Source organism: Erpetoichthys calabaricus, chromosome 3, assembly GCF_900747795.2.
Source record: "Erpetoichthys calabaricus chromosome 3, fErpCal1.3, whole genome shotgun sequence".
Classification (NCBI taxonomy): domain Eukaryota; kingdom Metazoa; phylum Chordata; class Cladistia; order Polypteriformes; family Polypteridae; genus Erpetoichthys; species Erpetoichthys calabaricus.
Genome location: NC_041396.2, coordinates 211963271 through 211990361, shown reverse-complemented (window position 1 = coordinate 211990361; position 27091 = coordinate 211963271). Strand labels below are relative to the sequence as shown.

The following is a 27091-nucleotide window of genomic DNA, read 5'->3' as shown; positions in this document are numbered from 1 at the left end:
ATATATATATAAATAAGACGCAAGGTTTCTATTTTTTAACACATTCATCCATAAATTTATCCCATAATATTTTAGTCTTAAAGTAATTCTTTCATACTTATAGCATGTGTCATCAACGCTGCAGCCATCACTGCTTCACTTGCCAAGAAATATTTAGCTGCACAGCTGGCAAAATCCTCTCAGAGAAAAAGGCATGCAGATGTTACTAGTCACCAATGACCATGAACACCTTTATACAGAGGCTAGCACACCAAAGATTTAGACTGAAAAATGATTACAATCACCATTCTCTCTAACCCGGCAGAGAAAAATCACCTTGTTTCTCTCACCATGAAAAGAAACAAATTGCATGAAATTCTATTTTGCTTGACAGAAGAATGTGTTTAAAATTAATACATCTGCCCATTTTACCGTTTTCTGTTCCCTTCCTAATCAAACCAACTGCACCTCAGCCAGCATGGCATTACAAACCTGGACTATGTATGGACTTACTTATATTTCTACAGAGTTTACCTTTTGCAGAGAGTTATTAAATATACATCTATAGTTAATGTATATTCCAAACACAATATACTCTTCAACACCATGCAAATATTTTGCTATTTACACACCATACTGATATCACTTTGTATTGTGATTTTTGTTTTCTTGCGAATTCTCCCTTGCGATTAGTGGATGCAAATATGCTAAGTTAAAGCACATTTATAATTTATATCAATCAATAAACTGATTATAAATTTGAATTGTACCTCAATTCCAATGAGAAACACTGTAAAATTTGAAAAAATTACAAATGCAATATATTGTCTATATTTTGCCTTTTCCCATTTTTTAAAAAATATGTTTTTAGTTTTCATCTGGTGTAGTTATAGCTCAAATACTGTTGAAAAATAAAAAACAAAAATAAGAAAAAATAAAACATCACAGAAGCAGAAGAGATCACAATTTTTAAATGGGCTGCTAAATAATGCACAGTGTTTATTATTGAGATCATTTAGTGGTTACAGCTGCTGCTCCATGTCTCCATGAACCTGAGTTTGAATCACAGCCTGGTCACAAATATTGTGGAGTCTGCATATTTTTCACATTGGGATTTTCTACCACATATGCATCTTAGTTTAACTGGAAACTCAAAATCAGCACAAAATACGTGATTGAGGATGTGTGGTTGAGTGTATCATTCAAAGAACTGGTGTCTCATGCAAGATTGTTTTCTTGACTTGCACTCAATGCTGTCAAAATGGGGTCTGACTACCTGGAAATCTGTATAAGAAAAAAAAGAGGATTCAGAAAGTAAATGAGTGGATGTTTAGTACTGAAATATAGTTTCAGAGTTTACTGATTGTTAATAATACTTGTGTTTGTGACTTTTACAAAACACATTAAAAATGTGAATATTAAAAAGTGAAAAAGACACGTATCCTTTTATACAGAAAAACCTTTAAGAATGTACAGTACATATTGTTTTATCACATGTTCCACAGACATCTTGTTAACTTGATTGTGACTGTTATTCACAAAAATATAGGTGTATATGAATATGTCTTGCAATGGACTACGATATAATAGTAAAAATCCTCTCATTAACTAAATGGATAAAGAAAAATGTATATATTTAATTAAGTTTGTGTTTTTTTTTTTATGAATAGAAGACTTTACCTTATCAAAGTGGATATAGTAATAGTTTTTTTTATTGCTAAACAGACAAGAATATGCTTTATTATAGCATTTCTAATTATGTACTTTTCCTAATTTTATACACATGCAGTCACATTAGTGACACAATTTTTGTTTATTTATGTATGTTTAATTTTATAATTTAAATGCATTTGCTTTTTTAGCATTACTTGAAATCTGAACCAACTATCTGCAGTAGGAGGTACTGCAATCACATTGATACAATTTACAAAACTGCTCTTGTCCTACCAAGTACTACTTTTACAGTACAGTTCAGCATTCTGAATACTTATGTAACAAGTTTACAATGTACCGTACCTCTGACTATCTACCCAGTATAACATTTACACATGAACAATTAGCAACAGGGAGAGAGAGTTTCAGATACAATAAGTACAGCAATATTCATTTCTTAAATTTAAAAAGATTACATAATATTTAAAAAACAATCCTGCAACTTTGTCACAGAGCAGAGTGAATTATATGACAGCTTGGCTTGAAACAGCTATCAAGAGGTACCATCTGGATACAAGAAATCAAATAATGATAAAAAGGAAATTAAGAAATTTGCCTAGAAACAACTTAAATAAGGCAAACTAAATATTACCAAAGTGTATGTGAAACAATAAAACATTTAAAGTAACTCATATAACAAAAGCAAATGTAGTCTTTCATAACGTACATTCGCATATTGCATGCATGCACAGCCTCAGATTCTCCTGTAAATGATAGTGGTTCTGCCCGTGTTCCAGTAATCGAAACCAATATATTTATTTTACAACTCACATGCAAAAATGCATATAAGTGGGCAAATGTGAATGCAAGTGAGTTACGGCAATACAAATAATTCAGATTCAAATTTTAACCCATACTGTAAATACTGTAGATGTCCATTTTCTCTTAAAATAATCCTGAAAACAAAGCATATTACCGCGATTTTACAAATATTAACTTTAAAAGAGTTGCTTTATTTATTTATGAAGAAATAGACGCTTTCTTAGAAAACATTATCTTAACGAGAAACACGTTCTACAAACTGACCAAACCTTACATTTTTGCAAACAGCGAATCACCCCGGCATCAGCACCTGCCTCAGTATACGAGCGGCTATTTATCAAGAGCAGTAAAGAAAAATGTGGTTTAAAGAACGTGGTTTTAATTCCATTTAAAAGCACTTACTTTAACCACGCGGTGCATATTTTGGCTTGACGCATACTTACTGCGAATTTCCAAAGCCATGCTTAAAATCCCTTTATAACAAGAATTATACGCCCAGCCCCATGAGTTTTTCCACAGGTATTTGCAATTAATAAATGGTAAATATTACCTTCTTCAGCGCTGACATTCTAATAAATTCCTTGTAATCAGATCTCCGTTTACATGTTGAGTACGGCAGTTTAAGTTTAGAGGCAGAGCTGTGTTTAATTGGCTATGCTCCGCTACTGATGCTGTAGTACGGCTCGGTATTTGATATTCCCGTCGCGCTTTCCATGCGCTGCTGTCAAACCCTTTTCCACAGCTGGCCACCAGTGAGCTTGCGCAGTAGGTTGGCTAAACAGGCACGAGCACCGCGGGTACGCGAGACCGCGCAGTGCGAGTTGTACGAATGCCATATTGGTAAGGTCGAAACTGTACGCGATATTTTATTTTTTTCACTCGCCAATTGTCGTTTTGAAAGGTCAGTTACTTCATGTTTAGCAATGGCTAATAGGATGGATCATGCGGAATCGAGAGTTGCAAGGGCTGCAGAGGGGGTACCCCGTTTGATTAATCAATCATTTGTATCCGCAGAGTGAAACACAATACGGAAAGTAGAGCATAGTTGCTGGAAAAAGGACAATTTTCATATTTTCAGACGGATGATTCAATTTGGGATATTCTGACGATAAAATGTCTAGCAGAGAAGAAGGTAAGGGACACAAATTTGCGTTATCACGTAAATCAATATTTAAAGTAAGTCATTTGTTCACTGCTGGTTGTTCTCCGTGCGCGTTTCACAATGATTCTATCTGCGTACCATATCTATCGCTAGTCCCCCTATGTTTTTAGAACAACATATGCACGTGCTCCTTATATACAACATCACCACAGTAAGGTAAGGAATGACCGTGTTCTGCTAAGCTCGTCCTCGGCGTATGAAACCCGGAACTGTGCGCAGCTGCGCGCTCTCGACCGCACGTGTGCTGCAGATGCTCCCGCACTTGCGTTCAATGGGGAAGCTACTTGTCCCTCAGCCGCATTGATCGGCTCGAGCAATGGATTTCTTTCGGCGCATTGCTTTATTTTTTCACGTGGCATTTTATGATTCAACATATGTAAAGTTTTTTTTCTTTGAAAAGACAGTTATTTAAAGACGTAGCGATTCAAGCCGAAAGAAAATCCATAAGCGATTACGTCGTTTTTCTTTTACAGGGACAGTTTGCAAATATATGTAGATTATACGGAAAGGTATGAATGAATGTTTTATTTGCATAGTTGAAAAGTGGGATTAAAACATAAGAGCAGTATAACATAGATCAATTCCCTCTACATTTATGTGAATTATTTCACAGAGAAGCGTTACATTACAGTATTTGACAAAAAGTTTAATTCTAAGCGGCTGCTTAGAATGAAAACATGATATAGAGAGATTTAGGATTACCTATATGTTTGACTTTTAAAAGAAAGTTTGTGTATTTATAGGCAAAATTGCAGATTAATTGTACATCACTAGTATAGTAATATCGTTTTTGTTGGGCACCACATTTTCAATTAATGTAGTGTAGCTCATCAAATAGTTATGTCAGGTAGAATGACAAAAGAAAACAAAAGACAAAAAGTTAGACTCTGGCTCTCAGGAATCCTGAAAAAGATAAAACTAACTAGCATTTGGCACAAGGTAGAAACTAAACCTGAGTGAGGTCCCAGTTCAACTCACTCATCCCATATCAGTTGTCACCAGGCAGAATTTTTTTTTTACAATCTTATCATAGTAATACTAATATGGTGATGTGTACAGAGAAATTCTTTCTTGTATGTCCCACCAGCATGCAACATGTCACCACTCTCCTGTACCATGATAAACATAAATATATTAAAATACATAGCTTTATATTAATTTAACAGGATATACAAATCAGTTTATCTGTTGTACTGTTTACCCTTTTTCCACACCATTTATTAAGCTGTTACTGAAAACTTAAGGGGAAAAAATAACCCTCAGATAAGCTATATTTTGTATCCATTGTGGCTGGCAGTTTAGGTGTACGTAGCCAATATCAAACACAAGGCAGAAATAAACCAATAAAACAATGAGTTTTTGTTTCTGCTTCTTTTGATATGGATTCATACTGTATATAACTATATTTTTGTAAGTTAAATATGGACATTTTAGGATAATTTTTATACCTTATCAAACCATACCTGTGTTTTTGCATGAAACGTAATTAATTAAAATTAATTAAAGAAAGAATATGATGTGCATAAGAAAAAATAAAAGATGTATACTGTACAACTAAACAAAAACTATAACCACTTGTTAAAATCCCTAAATGCAGAATGAGGGTGAGTGGTGATAGTTAAGAAATACCACTTTTAGTTGTGCCTAAGAGTTCAATACCTAACAATTTAAGACTGAAAGAAAATGGTGGTACTTCAAAATATTTCAATTCCTGGAAGTGCTACACTAAGATAAGGGTTGAAAACCATTGACCTAAACATACACTGTGATATTTAATCATTTACTGTATGTGTTGTGAAGGATAGCACCCATGGGCTAGCACATCATGCAGGATAAGCATGGGTTCATTACCTGGCCAGGAGAAAGGAAAAGCTGAACATTTCGTATTCTCTCCAGTAAATTGGCAGAAGATTCCAACTCTATGAAGAGTGTATTGGCACCCCAGTGGACATGGAGCTGAGACAGTTACCTGGCCAGGATGCCTGTGCATTGGAAGGCCAAGGAGAGACAATGTGAGATGGCTGTAGTCTCCCCTAGTATGCTAGATGGCAGCAGACCTGGACCTTGGTAACCAAATAAACACTCACAGGGCATGAGGGAAATTATAGTTTATAGCTTGACCCAGATGGGCAAAGCCCTAGCACCAGAAGTACATCCAGGTCTAAGATAAAAGACAACCTCAACCTCATCCAAGCAAGTTAGAGTTGGGTGAGATCCAGACAAAGCTCACTTGGAGTAGTCAAGGAGAAGGAATAAAGAGAAGAGGACTGAATACTTATAGTTGTGTAATTTGTGGCAGCCTTTGTTAAGGTATTTGAATTAATAAACACTTGTATTTGAATCTGGGACTTGTTTCATTAGGTTTATGCCTCCTAGTGGCCGCAGTATCAGTAGTTTGCTGTAATTAAGACTTATATACATGAATGTACAACTTGATTTATATCCATGAACAAAACAAAATCTAACGCATTAACTGCCACTAGTTATTGCAAAATGGTTTGCATCAGATTGTAGACAACAAAAAATAACTAAAGATACGAGACTGAGAGATACAGTGTCAAATGAAAAAGTTTGGGAACCCCTCTCAGCCTGCATAATAATTTACTTTCAACAAAAAAGATAACAGTGGTATGTCTTTCATTTCCTAGGAACATCTGAGTACTGGGGTGTTTTCCAAACAAAGATTTTTAGTGAAGCAGCATTTAGTTGTATGAAGTTAAATCAAATGTGAAAAACTGGCTGTGCAAAAGTTTGGGTCCCCTTGTAATTTTGCTGATTTGAATGCATGTAACTGCTCAATACTGATTACTTGCAACACCAGATTGGTTGGATTAGCTCATTAAGCCTTGAACTTCATAGACAGGTGTGTCCAATCATGAGAAAAGGTATTTAAGGTGGTCAATTGCAAGTTGTGCTACCCTTTGAGTCTCCTCTGAAGAGTGACAGCATGGAATCCTCAAAGCAACTCTCAAAAGATATGAAAACAAAGATTTTTCAGTATCATGGTTTAGGGGAAGGCTACAAAAAGCTATCTCAGAGGTTTAAACTGTCAGTTTCAACTGTAAGGAAAGGAATCAGGAAATGGAAGGCCACAGGCACAGTTGCTGTTAAACCCAAGTCTGGCAGGCCAAGAAAAATACAGGAGCAGCATATGTGCAGAATTGTGAGAATGGTTACAGACAACCCACAAATCACCTCCAAAGAACTGCAAGAACATCTTGCTGCAGATGGTGTATCTGTACATCGTTCTACAATTCAGCGCAATTTGCACAAAGAACATCTGTATGGCAGGGTGATGAGAAAGAAGCCCTTTCTTCACTCACGCCACAAACAGAGTCGCTTGTTGTATGCAAATGGTTGTTTAGACAAGCCAGATTCATTTGGGAACAAAGTGCTTTGGACTGATGAGACAAAAATTGATTTATTTGGTCATAACAAAAAGCGCTTTGCATGGCGGAAGAAGAACACCGCATTCCAAGAAAAATACCTGCTACCTGCTGTCAAATTTGGTGGAGGTTCCATCATGCTGTGGGGCTGTGTGGCTAGTTCAGGGACTAGGATCCTTGTTAAAGTCAAGGGTCAGATGAATTCAACCCAATATCAACAAATTCTTCAGGATAATATTCAACCATCAGTCACAAAGTTGAAGTTATGCAGGGGTTGGAAATTCCAACAAGACAATGACACAAAACACAGTTCGAAATCTACAAAGGTATTCATGCAGACGGAAAAGTACAATATTCTGGAATGGCCGTCACAGTCCCCTATGGGATGATTTGAAGCAGGCTGTCCATGCTTGGCAGCCATCAAATTTAACTGAACTGAAGAGATTTTGTATGGAAGAATGGTCAAAAATACCTCCATCCAGAATCCAGACACTCATCAAAGACTGTAGGAGGCGTCTAGAGGTTGTTATATTTACAAAAGGTGGCTCAACTAAGTATTGATGTAATATCACTGTTGGGGTGCCTGAGTTTATGCACCTGTCTAATTTTGTTATGATGCATATTGCATATTTTCTGTTAATCCAATAAACTTAATGTCACTGCTGAAATACTACTATTTCCATAAGGCATGGCATATACACTGCCTGGCCAAAAAAAAAGTCACCACCTGGATTTAACTAAGCAAATAGGTACGAGCCTCCTATTGGATAATTACTGCATGGGCGATTATCTTTCAGCTGGCAACAAGTTATTTAACCCCAACTGGTGCAATGAGTTGCTTCTCATTTCTTAAACAACCATGTCGTGGTCGTGGAAAAGATGTTAGTCTGTTTGAGAAGGGTGAAATCATTGGCATGCATCAAACAGAGAAAACATCTAAGGAGATTGCAGAAACTACTAAAATTGGGTTAAGAACTGTCCAATGCATTATTAAAAACTGGAAGGATAATGGGGACCCAATGTCTTCGAGGAAGAAATGTGGCCGGAAAAAAATCCTGAATGAACGTGATCGGCGATCACTTAAACGTTTGGTGAAATCAAATCGAAGAAAAACAACAGTAGAACTCAGGTCTATGTTTAATAGTGAAAGTAAGAGCATTTCCACATGCACAATGCGAAGGGAACTCAAGGGATTGGGACTGAACAGCTGTGTAGCTGTAAGAAAACCACTAATCAATGAGGCAAACTGAAAAAAAGGCTTCAATTTGCTAGGGAGCATAAAGATTGGACTCTGGAGCAATGGAAGAAGGTCATGTGGTCTGATAAGTCCAGATTTACCCTGTTCCAGAGTGATGGGCGCATCAGGGTAAGAAGAGAGGCAGATGAAGTGATGCACCCATCATGCCTAGTGCCTACTGTACAAGCCTGTGGGGGCAGTGCTATGATCTAGTGTTCCTGCAGTTGGTCAGGTCTAGGTTCAGCAACAGTATGTGCTCCAAGAATGAGGTCAGCTGACTACCTGAATATACTGAATGACCAGGTTATTCCATCCCTGATGGCATGGGCATATTCCAAGATGACAATGCCAGGATTCATCGGGCTCAAATTGTGAAAGAGTGGTTCAGGGAGCATGAGACATCATTTTCACACATGGATTGGCCACCACAGAGTCCAGACCTTAACCCCATTGAGAATCTTTGGGATGTGCTGGAGAAGGCTTTGTGCAGTGGTCAAACTCTACCATCATCAATGCAAGATCTTGGTGAAAAATTAATGCAACACTGGATGGAACTAAGTCTTGTGACATTGCAGAAGCTTATCGAAACAATGCCACAGTGAATGCGTGCCGTAATCAAAGCTAAAGGCGGTCAAACAAAATATTAGAGTGTGACCTTTTTTTTTTGGTGGCTACTTTTTTTTTGGCCAGGCAGTGTATTAAAAGGAAGTTGCTACTTTGAAAGCTCAGCCAATGATAAACAAAAATCCAAAGAATTAAGAGGGGTTTCCAAACTTTTTCATATGACTGTATCATTCATTGAGATCTGACAATTAGACATATACAAACAAAAGACCTGTGTGTGTGTGTGTATGTATGGAGCAGTCCGCTCTGCTCACAGTCAACCACAGCCACTAGACTGCGGATGCATGCACTTTTACATTTTTTTGGCACTTGCTATGAAAGACCTGTATGAAATGAAGCAGTCGCCGCAGCTCAACAATTTGTGAGTGAAACACCTCAGCAACAGAGGGCAAAGCTTGAAGTTGTCGCTAAAAACATGGTCCATCTGGAGGTATTTTCTCAAGATAAAAATTAATAGGACTCATATGCCAGTGATACGTCTAAGATAGGTTATCGCCAGTGTCTTCTTACAGAAGCCAGTAGAGCAGTAAGCACAAGGTGGGTCCACATCCTCTGCACTAGGTAATTCTTAAGAGTAAGCTGATACCTCTCCAAGTTCACTAATATAGTAAAACTGCTGGGGAATCTGGTTGTTTTTTGTCCCAAAGACCACACACAGCTAGTTCTTACATATTATCTTAACATGGGAAAATTGTGCCAAGGATTTATATGAAAGGCACAGTTGTTCACAATTTGAGCAGGTAAGAACTTGTATAGCAGTCACATATATAGGAGACTCCTGGAGGCTACTGGACATTGCAAAACTACCTTAGTTAAACGTGATTAATCAAGATTAAAAATCATTTGACAACCCTAATTCATAGGTGTTATCTCTTTGGCTGCACAGGAGCTCAAGAGCCCCCGGAATATCTGTCTTTAAAGCATAAAATGCCATCATGTTCTATTGATACGTGACTTTTAAAAATGCTTTGTTGCTTTGTAGTTTGAAAAGTCTTTCAACTCAACTTACGGGAAGGGCAACATAGGTTTACTAATACCAAGCACTGTTTAGTCTTCTGTAATTATGGAGAAAACCATTTCACAAATGCATCACAATCCGCCTTCTTGAATGACGCAACATTGATGCACAAAACTCCATAATCTGACTTTTATATGAGCTAATAAATGAAGTGGAGAATATGCACAGTGTAAAGGATTTCTGGTAAAAACATGGTACAATGGGAACACAGTGGTAAATAAAAACATAATACAGAGCATCCTCACAGTAATGGACTTCAGGAACTTTAGATACAGAAATTAATTTTTGGAAAAAAATTAATATAACAAAACATACAATGTATACATTTACACAGTAAAATGTCTAAATAAATCCAAACATACACACATACAGTAGCTTGTGTCAGTGATGATCAGTCAGATCAAGCCCAGCACCCAAGTAAAACTCTTGAGTGACTGTTCCTTTCATCCAAAATCAGATTGCGTTAAAGAAAGGTTAAAATTCACTTGTGATAAAGTTTATGAAATCACAAGAGAAACAAATAGCATTGATGTAGTCTATACTGAGCCAATCAATGTGACAGTTGATAAAAGTCCTTCATCTTATAGCGCATAGGTTGGGCTGTCAATAAGATCTTAGTGTGGGCTCTTTCCCGTGATTATGCCAACCCTGGGGGAGCATTGCAGTGTGTAGATGTATAATTATTTGGACTACATTATACCCAGATGTAATACTGATAGAAAACATATGATAGTGACAGGTGTAAAAATGGGGCAAAATTTGAAAAGCAGGCTCTTATTCATACCTGTTTTATAGCACATCTTCATGGATTACCCATGTCTACCAAAGTGTTCAGAATGTATGAGAATGTTGGTATCTTTATGTTAGGTGTAGAGATTGACGGCAGGCTGAAAGTCAAGGTAGTTTAATAAAAAAAAAAAAAATGTTTCTTATTTTTCTTGTGGACTGTACAAAGTGCTGTAAAATATGCTGATCCATGATGGAATTTACAAAGTTGCACTTCCATTTGTATTGTATTGTAATAATGAAAGTAACTCAGTGTATTATTTTTCCAGGGTGTATTATAATTTTATATTAAAAGCAGCAATAGTCACATTTAAGAAAAAAATCATGTGTGTAATTCAAAAATCAAGATGTGTCACGTCAAGATACATTGAGAATTACTTTTTAATTGCATTGAATTGTGTGGTGTCTCATGATTGCCACACTGCACACTGTGATGAAAACATAATTAGGCATAATTGGGTTGTGACATTTAGTTAATGAAAGCTTATTGCATTGAAAATGATGAACAATAGCAGGGAAAAAGGATGAAAACCTGGGCAACTCTTTCATGAAGCTAAATTGTATTTTCATCAGCACAACTGCAAAAAGTACAGATTCTAGCAAAAACAGTACAAGCGAAGAGGCAGCCTGACAAAGTCCTACTTGATGCAACGAGGGGAGAAAGAATGCTGTAGGCTTGATTATATGGACATCACACTTATGTTGGCTGTTATGGATGTGCATCTGTGAAATGTGCACTCCCAATAAATGTGAAATGTTGGTGCCTGTGTTTAGATTTTAACATACATAATAATTTACACACCAATATTCATATGGTGTCAAATATTTTTCATTTATACCTCTAAATATACACTAATCAAATTGTCAGGTAAGTAATGTTTTTTGTAAAGCATAATATTTCTTTGGTGTATAATGGAAATCAAATTATGAAACACAGAATGAGATGTTACTATCCTTGTGCAATAGGTTCAGTTATGCTTGTCGGTGAATGGTGAATGGTAGACTTGGAGAAGTTTGTAGAATATTGGTACGCATCATCAGTAGTGTTCCTCTGGCTCATGGGGTGTTTCGGCCTTTCACACTATACACCCTCACCAGAGGCGCCTAGCTATAGGGTGATCAGCCCTAAGCTTGCGTCCCATTCCCAATTAGTCATGAGAGTCGCTTTGGTGTCAAATGACTGACATCTTATGAACCTATGTATGGCAACCTAAGTTTGTTACTTGGGGGCACAGCATGGGGCATTCCTCTTCATCCAAAGCCACTGGCTACTTCTCTCCACTGCCTCTGATGCAGCTTTGATGGCTGTGCACTGGATCTGGCCCCTAATTCCCAGGTCAACTTCCACTGGGCGAACTTCCATGGTCCAGCCGCGATGTTGCGCTTCAGCAGCTAACTCAGCATAGCGTAGATATTTCCGCTCGTATGCCTCATCCACGGAATCCTCCCAGGGTACAGTGAGCTCAATAATGTAACAGAGCACCATGTTAGGTCTCAAGGTAGTAGTGGCAATCTCCGGAGGAAACACCAACTGTTGGCCAATATCTACCAGCAGTTTCCAGTCGTGTGCTAAGCACAGCTGGCCTCCTTCCGATTGTGTGGAGTTGCTCCTGGTAAGTGTAGCACCTTCTTGGGCAAAGGCAATCGTCCATAGGTGATTAGATATTGGTGGTGAAAGGGCATTGATGAAAGGTCGTTTTTCCTCCATTGTGGCTGCACGGCTCTTTAGGACCTGGTTGTGGCGCTAAGTGTATCGCCGGAGGGAGGCTGGCCTGGAGCAAAGTGCACACCCTGGATCTTCACCAATCCACTGGTGGAGATTGGTTGGCGTTGGCAGGACATCATAAGTGGCTCTGATGGTAAAGCTCAGACTCCTTGCCTCCATGGCCCACACATCATTCTAGCTAAGCTTCCTCCTTTCGACAGTGTCCCACCGTGTCCACTGCCCCTGTTTGCCAAGGGAGACTGCCTTCGCCCACCTTGCAGCCTCCTCCTGATGATGTACTTCCTCCACCACCATCCTTCTTCATGCTTGAGCAGTGGCTTTATTCCAGGCTGGGTGGCTAGTTGTAAGGCCAAGGCCTCCTCTTCCATGCTGAACATTCCCCACGATGTCAGCATATCTGACTGAATTTTATTCAGTATCAAACAACCTATGTCATAGTTTTTGTTCTGAATGTGACATCACAGTTTTTAGTTATTTGTGTCCTGGACAAATATTACATGTATTTTTAATTTTTTTTTTTTTCTATTTTATTTATTCATTTTTATTGTAATCATTCCATACAAATAGATCAATTTATAACCAAACAAAATTGAAGACAAATCAAACCCCACCCCTGAGAAGGAGAGCTAAGCCAAAGGAGAATTGCTTAGGGCTTTTTAATAAGGCAACAATAAATAGAAGAAAGGGAGAAATAAATGTATAGGTAAATAAGAGATGGAGAAGGGAATTAAATGCGGTAATAGTTATTTCTCTTATTCTAAAATAATATTGATTAAATCCTGCCAGGTTTTGAAAAAATTTTGTACAGATCCTATAACTGAGAATTTGATTTTTTCCAATTTCAAATAATATAAAACATCGTTTGTTTTTACTTTTAAATATTTTATTGTAACATATTTGAGAAGTGATTGAAAAGTAATACCAGAGCAGTGCTTGCTGCTGGAAAATTTTATGAAAGTTATGTCAGTTTTCCAAGCATAACTTTATTTCCCACAACCACATTAAAACATGCTTACTATGCCACTAAATTCATGTGTATTGTCCTTTAGAATAGTTGTTACTGCGAAAAATATTATATGATTTAAGTCTGTGAGTGGTAACTTCTAAATGACTAACTCAAAAATAGAAAATATGGCTTGTGCCAAGAATAGTGCAAACATGGATGTACCCATAGTTTCTGAATTCTGATTCTCAATATTTTTTTCCAAGCTTTTAATCAGAAAACCAAATACTATTATGCGCCTATAAATGATCTATTATTTCTTTGTTCATGTCAAATCAGAAATACCCATCTGTGAAAATTTAGTACTGGCAAGTGAATATACCTTTCTAATGGTTGCTTGCATTTGTTATGATGTTGGGGGCTTAGCTATAAAATATTCTGGTGCAGTTTGGTTTCAGTTAAAGTAGGTTTGAATTTGGATCCTGACTGCAGTTCTTCAATTGAGAAAGGAATGAATAATATAGTATTATATAAGGGCAATATTAGTGTGCTTCTAGTGAAGAGTAATTCTAGATTGAAAGATAAAAAAAATATTTCCAGCCTTATTTTTTGTGGCGTTCTTTGCTTTTTTTGTACCAGTCTGAAACATGCAGCACATATATTTGTTGTGTTTTTTACCAAGTAATTGTTAAAATGTTCAGAGATTTTTTGTGTACCCTAAAAAAAGTATCCTCGTTAATTAAGTTAAATTAAATATAAGTGAAATTGCATTTTAAGTTCTTATAATACTGTAGATAAGGAGAATTTTATTAGGCAATAAAAAATGTTATGTTTCTGCAGGTAAAGATATTATTAGATCAACACAAATACAAGCAATTACACTGCCTTAAATGCAACAGTAATATATACGGTAATTTGTTTAAGTCCTCCCATCAGGTTAAAGTAAAGACACCAGGTAAAAACAAAATCTATGATCTGACGTTTGCTGTTATCAATATGAATATTCTGTAATGTTAAAAATCAACATGTGATCAACATTGGCATGTGAGTCAAACATTAACCTTTTTGGCTGACATGTACCTGATGTCTGGAGACAAAGTGACACATCACATAGTAACAAGTCCAATTAAATTCAGAAAAAATTAAAAAGACAAAATGTTATACTGTATAAATTATTAAGTAAAAATCAAGAATTATTTGGTGCAGACACTGTAATGTGCTAGGAAAACTGCATCTGGAGTACTGTGTTGTGCAGTTCTGTTCACCAAAGACCAGTATATCTGGAATAATGTGTTCTGGACAAATAAGGAGTTATTTGGCCACAGTTCCAGAAGATATGTTTGGTGAAAACCAAAAACAGCCTGTAAATCATGGTGGTGGAAGAGATATGTTTTGGGTTGCTTTGCTGCATCAGGGCCTGGGCTGCTCACTATAATATAATCCACTATGAATTCTTCATTGTACAAGTTGGTGATTAGGAAAATGTGAGACCATCTGTCAGAAGAGTGAAGCTCAACCGAAAGTGGACCTTGCAACATGACAGTGACTCTGAATAGACTAGTAAATCCAACAAGGCATACTTAAAAAGAAGAAATGGAAGATTCCTGAATGGCCAAGTCAAAGCCCAGATCTGAATCCCACCAAGATGCTGTGAGAGGATTTGAAATTTGCTGTGCTCACTAGGACTGAGTTGATGGTTGATGAACACTTGGCTCCAAGTGTTTGCAGAATTTTTTTTAAGTCTCCTATGCCTCACAAGAAAGCTGTCAGACATTAATAATCATAGTAGGAGGCACATGAGATTCTTATGCTTAGCTACTTTAGCAGGATTGTGCTGTAGCTGAGGGATGGTAGCCTGATCAGTACATCACATACAAAGTTTGAATTGGAAGAGTGCAGGTATATTTATAGCATCATCCTGCTGCAGTGCTCAGAGACTCTGGATGCCCATGGTTTGTTGCTGTTTACATTGCAGTTTTAGGTATCTACTATCCTTCAAATGATCACTCACTATGGCTGCACAAGTTGTAATTCTTTTGCAATTTTGGCAGGTTTGCCCCTTTTAAAGGGTCCCCTGAAACCCCTCATTTGCATGAATGAATGTCAGCTTATAATGTGGGTGACTGACTGCAGACTAATGCACCTTGTCAGCCATGTTAGCAATGGTTTTCATTCACTATTCATTTTTCTAACCGGCTTATCCTGGGAAGCTGGACCTATCCTTGTAGTGTTATAGTTTATTTAACCTATGCAGTGAGATTCCAGCACCAGACAAGGAAAGTGGTGGCATGATGGTGCTTGTTTGGTCTTGCAAGCAATGTCTGAAGTGGGCCATTACCAGTGGCACTCAAAGCTTCAGTATCATTTACTAATATACATGTGCTACAACCTCCAAAGGGGAGTCCACACCCCGCCCTGTAATATAAAAGTAATAACGAATTGGGAGGTGGAACTAGATACTGACTAAACAGAGTACTGCCAGTAATTTGGTTCCACTTTTGGCACTTTTAGTGGGGAAATAGCAAAGTAATTGACCTGCGTACATGAGATAATAAATCTGAAATAAACCGATTACAGTGGTGCCATACATTTCAAAAAAAAAACAGTGCCACTGTACTCCCGCATGCACATCATTCATTGCAAGTTCTCAATACCAATCAACACTCAACATTATACACTTTTTGCACCATGTTGTTTTCATGAATAAGAAGAAAAGGCAAAATACAGTATGCGTTTTAGCCAAGCCACAATGAAACATGATGAAGTTTTTTTGTTCAGAGGACGGTTAAAAGAAAATAATTGAGGACACCATGTTTGAGAGAGTAAAAATAATTAGGATCTTCTAGTTTCCTGTTGATATACATTTATTCAAATCTATTTTATGATTCAGAGTTTCTTGGCAATAAAGTACTCTGATTTATAGGAGCTTTAAATGAACTTTGAACGAATCACCTTTCAATTATCGTAATAACACTGCCAAATGCTGGTACTTGTGCAACCAGCGAAACAACAAAACTATTGAGTTTCAAGCTAAAATGCCCACACACCATTACCTCACCACCCCGTGTAGATGCTTTCTATGGTACATGGGTAGAACGACTGATTATTCATGATCAGCAAACATCTCTCCATCACTTCAAAAACAAAGATCCCGACTCCCCCATCAGATGGCATCATGCATCATCAATGATTTGAAATGACAATGTGAATTTTTCGTACAAGGCACAGCCCTAGTGCATGCAAGAAACTCCTCAGACATCACACAACAGATGAAATTCTGCATGGATGAATCAGAAAAACTTTCTCCCAGTCTAAGTCAGAATCTGGTAGACAGTTAAAGGAAATACCTGCTTTAGGTTGTTACTGCCAAAGGGAAAAATACTAGTTATTAGAGCCAAGTGTGTACTTCTTCCTAAAGGTTCCTTTCTAATGTGGTAATACTGCAGAGACCTATCTATATGAAATATGTTATGTTATAGCTATGTTGTTGAGCATGTCTGTGAAGCACTTTGTGCTATGTACATATAATAGATTTGATTACGTTTATTATGTTTACATGAAGGGCCCATGAGCTTATCTTATAAAATATTATTTTACTCCTTGTTAGCCTCAAAGATGGCATTTGTTTGACAGGTGTTATATTAGAAACCATCCTAAAATATTTCTACCCATAAATTATTAGTTAAAAAGAATAAAAGATGTAAAAGAATTTGTATCTTAAAAAAGACTAGCGCTTAATAATAGGTAACATAACATCCTAAAAACCACTAAGTACATTTCAGGGTGAAGTTGGACTAGAGCTTGTTGTAGTAGCATCAGATGTAAGGCAGAACAGTGCTTTCACCAGAGCAACAGTCTAAAAACAGAGCTCTTTCACACACACATACTCATCCACACTTGATCAGGTTGGAATCACTATTCAACTTAACATCCATGTTGTTAAGTGATATGAACAGAAGACCCACAAAGAATTGGCATAAACATGCAGATTCCACACAAGACATCAGGCAGACATGGTATTTACACCCAGGATGCCAGATCTGTGAGGCAGTGGTGCTAACAACTCTGCCTCTGAGCCATCACCTTGCACTTAGTGTCATTTTCTTTTTTTGATACTGTGTTTTAGAGCCTTGATTAATATATTTTGTATTATGTAATCATTTTATGCTTGTATGTATGAACTGTGAACTTACATCATTATTAAACAACCTAAAATAATGTGTGTCAGCTATAGCTATGCATCACTATTAACTGAACGTGCTTTCCAGCACATAAAGAGAGAGTATCCTTTAACACCACATATGCTCTGGTGTATGATTTTGCAATTACAGGATGGTAAGGTTTTATCCTTGAAAGGACAAAATGAGGTTAAACTGACTATTTTAATGGAAATATTATCAAATATCTTCCATGACAGAAAATAGTATTCATTTCCAAATAAAAACATAGATAAAATTGAAGTAGCTGACCCTGGCATTTTTGAACACAGTATTGAGCAAATCGGTACAACTAATTAATAGTCTTCAAAATAGGCACCTCCTGCATCAATACACTTTTGTAGGCGGCTTTTCCATGACTCGAAGGCGTCCACATAGGCCTGTTCCGGGATGGCTGCAAGGGCTGCCTTGACATTTGCTTGGATGTCCTCGATCGAGTCGAAGTGTTTTCCTTTCAGCGCTGATTTTAAGCACGGAAACAAGAAGAAGTCAGAAGGCGACACGTCCGGACTGTAGGGTGGCTGGGGGACCACCAGAACGTTCACCCGGGCCAGGTAGGCGCTCACGATGAAGGCGGTGTGGCTGGGCGCATTATCGTGGTGAAGCTTCCAGCTGTCCTTGATGTCCCTTCGTTTGCGCGCGACACTTATTTTCAGCCTTTTCAGGACTTCCAAGTAGTAAGCAGCATTCACGGTCTGTCCTTGTGGGACAAACTCATAGTGGATGATCCCCTTCACTCCGAAGAAGGCAATGAGCATGGTCTTCGTCTGCAACGCGTACCGTTCCTCTAACAAACTTTCCATTTTGCCGTGTAACGCACTACCGCACAGGGGTTCCCGTCAAGGCCGATCCTACCGCTCCGAAAGCTCGGAGCGGTAGGAGCTCCGTTGCGTTGTGAAGCCAACACCCACCGTCGGCATCGCTGGCAAGTGGGGTGCGCGGCGAGGTACGTTCACGTCAGAACAAAATGAGGCTCATTACTTTTGAATCCTACCCTGTATATTCATATATACAGTACAGTGATCCCCCGCTATATCGCGGTTCAGCTATTGTGCCCCTGCTACATCGTGGATTCATTAATATTATTATTATTACTAGGGGGCTCCGCACCCTGCTCACTTCGCCCACCCACCCCCGGGTTTGGTTTACCGGATAAACAATTGTTGTTTTCATGGAAATTGTTACATATGCATTATTTTCATTTTTACTTTAAAACTTTTGTAAAAACAATGTTTGTCCTTTATTTCCTGCCCCAGGTGTGGTTACATCTTTTTCTGGCAGGACATAACGTTGCTCGCATTGTGAATGAGGGGTCTGAACGAACGCTAAAGAGATGTGATCGGTTCAGCTGGTGTCTTGCTGCTGCTGGCCATCTGTGTGTTGTGCTTGTTGCGCTTTGCGTCAATCATTTAAAAGCCTGTACAGCAGCTGTCCTTTTGCCACTTCGCGTCTCTGCTGCTAGCGTTCTGAAAGGGGGGGGGGGGGGGGGGGGGGGGGGTTTGAGGGCTCAACGCACGCTAAGGAGAAGTGCTCGGATCATCTGCTGGCAAGCTGCATGTTCTGCTTGTCGTTGTTTTAAGAGCTGGGAGCACCTGAAGTTTGTCTGCCAAAAGCATTCCAACAACTGCTAGGTTAGATGTCAGTGAACTTGTTTTAAATTGTAAGTAGGGCGTGACGTGCAAGAGTCACCGTCTCACGGGTTTTGCTTCCTAAGGTTGCAATGTCTAGTCTTGCGTGTCGTCAAAGTGTCTCTCCGAGATGATCTGGTCTCAATCGCTTTGCTCAACCCCCCCAGAGGGGCTCTATTCTCCTGCCACTTTGTGTCTCTCCCACTCGCGTTGTGAATGGGGGGAGCTGAACGCACGCTAAGCAGAAGTGGACGGATCAGCTACTGGCTTTGTGCTGCTTCTGCCAAGGTGCCTGTTCTGCTTGCCGCTCTGTGCGTCGATCATTTAAAAGCCTGTACAGAAGTTGTTCTTCTGTCTCACTGCCTTGTCTTGCGTGACGTTAAAATTTTTTATAATAGAGAGATGTTACTCATATCCTTAGCCTGACATCTACATATCATGTGTGTTTACAAAGTGTGTTTTAATAAGTTTAGATATGTTTAAAGCATGTGGGAGGGGTATTTTAAGGCTTCAACTATAAAAAAAAATGTTTATTTATATGGTCTTTCTATATCATGGATTTTCACCTATCGCTGATTGGTCTGGAATGTAACTTCAGCGATAGGCGGGGGATCACTGTAATTGCATGCTTTCTGTAAATGTCATTCCTTAGAAGGATTTAGACTCTATCAACCCCAATCTAATTACTTCCAGAGACTTCATTATTTCTACAGTAATAAAACAGTCAATGTCTCATGTAACTCAGCATGGAATTGGAAATATCTTAATTTTAAAACCAATAAATAGGAAACAATACTTTGGTTAATTGTTACAATGATATTACAATTAAATATTTTATTGTGACTTTTTATATTTCAGTTGTGAAAGATTCGCTCAGCAACAGACAGACACGGACTCCAGATGTTCCAAAAACACGCACTGTTTAATGAAAATACTGCACACACACAATACCATGCACAAACCACAAGGCTCGGCCCTTTTTTACTTCCCTTCAGTAGCCTCCACTCCTCTCTCGCAAGCTCCGTCTTCTCCCTTCCGACTCTGGTTCCTCAAATGGAGTGAGGCGGCCCCTTTTATCCCACTCTGGGTGTGCTCCAGGTGTGCTAATGGTCTTCTGACAGCACTTCCTAGTGTGGCGGAAGTGCTGCCCTTGCACCCAGAAGCACTCCGGTACTACATGGTTCCTGTTTCGGCAGCACTTCCTGGTGTGGCGGAAGTTCTGATGTCTTTGGCTCCGGATCCATCCAGGCGCCCCTTGGAGGCAACCACGAACCCCCACAGGGCTGAGCTTCCCTGCTCCGTGGTCCTGATGGAATCCAGGGAGGCTGCCCTCTTACGTCCAGAGGGAGGTATTGCCCCTCTCCCGGTCCTTCCGGGTTCCAGGCGTCCCGGTGGGGCAAGATCCCTGGCTGTCTGCCACACAGTCTTTACTATCTGTGTATCAGTATTTGTTTCATTTTAGTGAGAAGGTGGCCTGATACATCTGTTGGGGAACAGCACCTCAAAACAAAATAGCATTTGCTACAATTGCCTAAAGGGCAATATAAGGGGAAAATTGTGAATAGGGCTTCAGTTATTTAGATGAAAAACAGGGCATAATATAAACATATATTTTAGACTAACTTGAAGGGAAAGAAACCACTGGCAAAACCTGGATCAATCAAATGTAATGACTGCAGTAAAAAAGCTTTAAGAAGTAAGAGTAAAAAACAACTGTCAATAAAGTTACGGACAGTCTCCATAGCTGTGACTCTAAAATTCTATATTTGAAATATTCTTTGATCAAGACACATTAAAATATAGGTTAAAAATTCCATTAGCTATATGTGCTTTTTCGTATAAAGTCTATGACACTGGTAAGAAGACTAATGGCATAATGTTTTCATAATAAAAAAATAAACTCCTTTTCCTTTACTTCTTTTTTTTTTTTGGTGTGGGATTTTGACACCTTTTCAGATTCTTTCATTTCTTATACAATAGAAATATAGAGAGTATGTTACATGTACAAAGTCTGTCACTTCCACTTCTATAAAATATCTCTTATCCATGCATTACTTTTCTCCTGCCTGTTTTTTTTCTATAGCTTTTTCCTCCCAGTTGCCCATCTTTTCCAGCTTCAGCTGTTTCACAACTCAGTTAAATGCATCCTTGCTCAGACTCTCAGCAGTAAAATCGTAATACTTTCACTGTACCTCTGTCTTCAAGGACTGAATACTAATGCTACTGCATGTCTCCCCACTTTGATAATTTTCTAAAGTTCATATACTATACTTCTCAGTGGTCCAAGAAACACGTCCTTAACACTACCAGTGAAATGAAATGTATCAAACCACTTTAAAATAGTCTTATAATAAGTAATTTTGCCTTGGCAAGGTATGTTAAACTTAATACAAAATTGGTTCCATTTATGCCATAATGATGAACGTGCAATAAGACCAGTTGTCCATGGCCAGTGAAGCAGCATTTATACCACACTGCTACATCAGTATATAGCCCCAACCTGTTCATTCAGCCCCTCATCACACCCCAGAAATTACCACATTTCATGTTCTGGCAGTCTTTAAACAATGCAGGGTGAAAGTATCAGACTGTTGTTTTTGCTACATTTTGAGAACAAGCTCATAGAGAAAATACAACAAACAAAATTTGCAACAGCATGCAGTGATAAGTAAAATAGTTGTGGACAGAAATGAAGTACATTTTACTAGTGTTATGATTTTGTATTTTTTTAATAAAATCCATTCATCCATTGTTGGATCTACTTAGTGCAGTTCAGTGTCACAGGGCACTGGAACCAACCTGACAACATTGAATACTGCATAAGGCAGGAACCAGGCCTGAACTGGGGGTGACTCCATTATAGAAAGCTCTTCTAATTTAAAGATGATAATCAATTGAAAACACACATGTGCCTGATAATTAATTGCTCAGTGCACATTGCTATTAGTTTGGACTGCAAGAGAATGTTCAGCAAGGTCATTCAAAATTTGCAATTAAGTTTTATGAAAGAAAAAAAAAATCTTGACCCTGACCTCTGCTCTTGTTCAAATTTCTAAAAACAAAGCAGGCATGGCAGGGATATGTTGAATCCACCTGGAAACTAAAGAAACTACAGTAGCAAGTGAAAAGTAAATGAAATTGACAGATCAATAAAACAACAGGAACCAGACTCTGAATTAGAGATTGACTGCTGTAAAAATCCATAGTCACTGCGGCACTGTAGGACAGAGACTGGGGTCCCCTTGGTCTAGAGTAATCACCAGAACAGGCATTAAGACACTGTTTTCTGTTTACAGTAATCAATTTAACCATAGACAATCAATTCTCTATATATGACTAGGTCAGTCTTCAGTCTGAAAAACAAGTTTCTTATTCTCAAATATAATTGACATTTTGAGAGAGCTGCTTCTTGTAAAGTACATCAAGTCATGAAGCCATTTCTTTGGTTTTCTTAGAAAGCCGGTAGTCTGATGTTACACAGAGACTTTGCTGTGAAAGAGAGAAGTTTAACCCATATTCATTTATTGCCGTACATCACGAGAGTCAAACTCAGAGCATGGAAGACCATAGTGGCTGCAGTCTTAAGTAGTAACAAATTACTGCTGTTAGCCTAACCTACTTCTTTTTCACTAATTTTAAGTGACTTGTTTTTTAAGTTAAAAAAAACTTAAAAGTTTTCGGTATCCAAACAATAATTAGAAGCAAACTGAGCAATCAAACAACCGTCTATCTTAATCCCATTACATTTATTAGTGCATCATACATTATATGTTTCAATTTAACATTTGAAAAAAAAGTGAATGTCTTGGCCATAAAACAGGCTGATATGTGCTCTCAGAAAAAAGAAAATCAACAGTTTTGGAAATGTATCCTGTGGCTGGGTAAGTGCACAAAATACCTATAAAATTAAATAATCCATGCCTTTAACATCGTTAATTGGTTGCAGCAAAATTGATGTCGCTCAAATAACTAAGCTTGAGAAGCCAGAGTTAGCTGGTAAACTGTTGGCTTGATTTGCATTGCATTATTATTTGCCTGCTAGTTAATGTAAAAAGATACAATAAAGGATTCTTAAACTTTAAATTAAACAAGACAAAAGGAGTATGTTCCTTTAACAGCACTAGGTTTCTAGTTAAAACCGTGGCTTGAATAAAAACCTGCGGCTACTGTGGCGCTGCAGAGTTTGGCACCCCTGCTGTAGGTGGAAAGCATAATCTGTGATTTTCTGAGCAACATATTATAAACATGTTATAAACACTAATAGGAAAGCCTTACTTTTAATATTATTGTTACTGAAGATATATATGTCTGATCATTTAATCCAAGGTGACATAAAAAAAAAAAAAAACCTTGTTATGAAAGTGTGATCTAGGTTTCCCTTTTTGAGAAGTATTTTTTTCTTTTTATATGATGCCATCATACACATTGCTCGCATAATCCTTATTGTTATAAAAAAAAAAAAAACTTTGTTGTCTTTTAAAATTATTCTTAAAGGAATACTCCACCCAAAAATGATATTTTTTATATGTTACTTATCCCATGTTTTCATGCAGAATGGAGAGAAAGAAGTTTATGTCATAACAGAACTCAAAGATGGACAGTGTTGAACAGCAGCAAATGATATGAAAAAGGTCCGTACAATAAAGAGAAAAAGAAACTTGCATTACTAATTTTGCATAATCCACATGTCCGTTATCCAGTCGTCATGCTCAAAACATGTAAAATGCATGCTTTTTTGCAAAAATATTTTTATAGAGATATTCTCAAATTATCAGCATGTATATACAGGAAATCTAAAGTCATATGGGAGACCCACTTCTACCAATTTCGGTCAAGTGTCTTGTCTGGATAACAGACATGTGGATCATGCCTGATGTTTTTCCTTTTTTCCAATGGATGTTTTTCACTTCATTTGCCATGGTACAGCACTGGCAACTGAGTTCTATCTCTATATATAATCTTCATTTGGATCTTGATCTTTGTTTGTCCGCGAATGAATTAGAAGAAGAAACACTAGATGGCAGTAGAGAGACAGCTAAAACATAGGCATTGCATTAAGAATCTCCTCCAGGCTTATACTACTGAAGACTGTAGTACTCTAGTCACACCTCGAAACACAGACATTCAAACTAAACAAATTGTTGTGCTTTAAATTAACTAATCTTTATATATAATCTTCATTTGGATCTTGATCTTTGTTTGTCCGCGAATTCATGTTCAACTGACACGGTATCCTTCAATAAGGGCGCGCACAAAAAGGCGAGCTTCAAAAGGGCGACCTCAATTGGGCACATTGAACAAAGGGAAACGCAACAAAATTATTACAGAAAATTTATTACCCAAAGGCAATGATTGAACATATAAAAAGGTGAAAGCAAGAATATCAAAAAATCCAATTAATTAATGCATGAACTTCTAAGCGAGATGAACATTTTCCAATCCTATATTCAGTGCATTTCCAGATGTGTTTCCCATTGATAGTTTTCTCCTTTCTGAATGTGTAGCCTTCGACTACGAGTAGATCTGCACCTTTGTTGCTCTTCACATATTCCAGAGCCATTTGAACTAAATTATCTACGAACGCGTTTATTAGCCGCGCCCAACTGAGGTCGCCCTTTTGAAGCTCGCCTTTTTTGTGCGCGCCCTTATTAAATAGAACATATAAGTCAGACACACTTCTGTGATTTTTCCATCAGTCAGCGTTTGGAGTTCAAGAAAGAAGCATTGGTTCTTCCTTACTCTTTGGATTGCCACAAAGCAACCTGTGAGATTGGAGAAAGGTTGAGAAGAGATCGTGAGAGGAAACAACAGCGTCATGAAAACGAGACGGACTGTGAACGGAGAGAAGCAGAAATGCTCCTCCACCACCACATAATTACTATTCGGACAGTGATTCCGAGTAGGCCGTTCCTATCAAATCAATGTCCAAGGGTTTTGTTTTGTAATTTTATTTCCCTTATAAAAAATCATAATGCTGTGCGACGAAGGGCCCAGTTCACGACTGACAGCCGCGTTTAAACAGGGAGCCCTTCACAGACAACTTTAACACACGCAACGTAGTTGGGCGCACATGGCTAGTTATGCCATAAACTTCCTTTTTTCCATTCTGCTTTAAAGTATTTTTTTCTTGGCCAACACTGCAAAATACAGGGGATAAGTAACATATAAAAAAATACTATTTTTGGATGGAGTATTCTTTTAAAGCCCAGGTAGCTCTGAAGTGAAAAAAGAAATTTATAGAAATCTTACCATATTTTGTACATTGCTCTTTGAATCTTCCATATGCTTTTTTTTTCTAGCTCCAGGTTTGTTGTTATGTGAAAATGCTGCAAGAGTGAAATTTGTCATGCCTTTTTGCCACAGAGGCTGCATCTAGGAAGGGATGAAGATATTATTGTTCAGTCGATAGTTTTTCTTATAGTCACAGAACTCTGAAGTTGTATAGGGTCTTTTACTACTTTGATACATCTCAAAACATAAGCTTTATTGCTCAGAATTTCAATTTGGAATAATACTTTTCATGTGGAACACTTGATATTCTCTGCCCAGGATTGGTTCCTGCCTTGTGCCCTGTGTTGGCTGGGATTGGCTCCAGCAGACCCTTGTGACCCTGTGTTCGGATTCAGTGGGTTGGAAAATGGATGGATGGATGGATTTTACTGCCTTCTCCATATCTGGTCTTTCTTGTGTATATCCTTGTTTCTTCTGAAATGTTGTCAATAATTTAATGTGACTAATCTCTATTAGTAACGTTTACAGTAGGACTAGAAGTTACACTTTTGACTACAGATTTTCTTTAAGAATTGCTATTTATTTGAGGTTTTTCAGCATTTTTAATTGTAGTTCTTATTTAATTACACTACCTGCCACAGCTGTCAGTTTAAAATGTCAGATATTTACAAACAAGCTTGATCAACTGAAAGTGTTTCTTTTTGTTTGTCAAACTTCTTAATGTTCATATGTTTAATATGCATTTTACTTTCTGTCACATTCAGACTGGTATGTATTAATTCACATGATTTATTTTATGGAAGTGTAATGATACAAGTATGGTACCTATCCCACTTTGGTCCACAGATCATTTTACTAATTTTTCAAGGAAAGTAAATGTGTAATATTAGAGTAAAGTGGTATCAAAGCATTTAATTAAATTACATGCTCGATTAGTAGCAGCACTTCTAGTTAAAAAAAATGGTTGGAATAAAAATTTGTAGCCATTGTTCTACTTAACCCACCACATTACAGAGCACCTGAAAATGCAGTTTGATACACTTCATCTCATGTTTCATGTTGATCAGAAATGCACGTAAGAATTTCCGTGTACTCTGTAGTATATGTGACAATAGTACTACTACTACTTGTACAACAAGTAAATGAATACTCATGTATAGTGTTGTCAAAAATATGAAAATTATCAATGTTATTGATACCATCATGTATAAAATGGTTTTAATATTCATTTTTCATGGTATCGATTTTACATGCCCCCCTTCCAATTCCCTCTGACATCATGCGCATTGCATCGTTTGTATGTTACACACGTTGTTACAAAGATGGCTACCTCAGTGGCATCACAGCTTTTTCCGTCACATTTAATTAATTGAAAAGGAGTGCAGTTGCAGCAGCGTCTGCCTAGTGGTTTGGGCCAAATGAACATGGTAAACCCAACGATTCATGTAAACCTGTACGCAGGTTGTGCTTCCGCACAATACAGACCAAGGAGGGAAACACTACTAGTTTAGCCAACCATTTAAGAGACCAGCACACAATACAGTACAGAGTGTTTCGAGAGGTAATTGTTATATTTTTAATTAAAAAAACTATGTATGTGGCTGTTGCGTTTTAAGTAAAGATGTTACATGCATTTTTAACGTAGTTTGTTAAGTGTTTCCCAGGTTAAAACAACAATC

General features: G+C 37.8%; 1 protein-coding gene across 2 annotated transcripts in view; it reads left to right on the top strand.

The window, feature by feature from the left end:
* The first annotated feature begins 3246 nt into the window (after positions 1 to 3246).
* The window catches only part of LOC114648622 (glutamate-rich protein 1), a 70274-nt gene continuing 46429 nt past the window's right edge, over positions 3247 to 27091 (top strand). The window contains exons 1-2 of one of the 2 annotated variants that reach the window (XM_028797762.2): positions 3247 to 3355; positions 3469 to 3586. In XM_028797762.2, coding sequence (XP_028653595.1) covers positions 3568 to 3586 — 19 coding nt within the window. In that variant the 5' untranslated portion in view covers positions 3247 to 3355; positions 3469 to 3567. The remainder of the gene's footprint in view (positions 3356 to 3468; positions 3587 to 27091) is intronic. The other variant, XM_028797763.2, reaches the window with a different exon arrangement.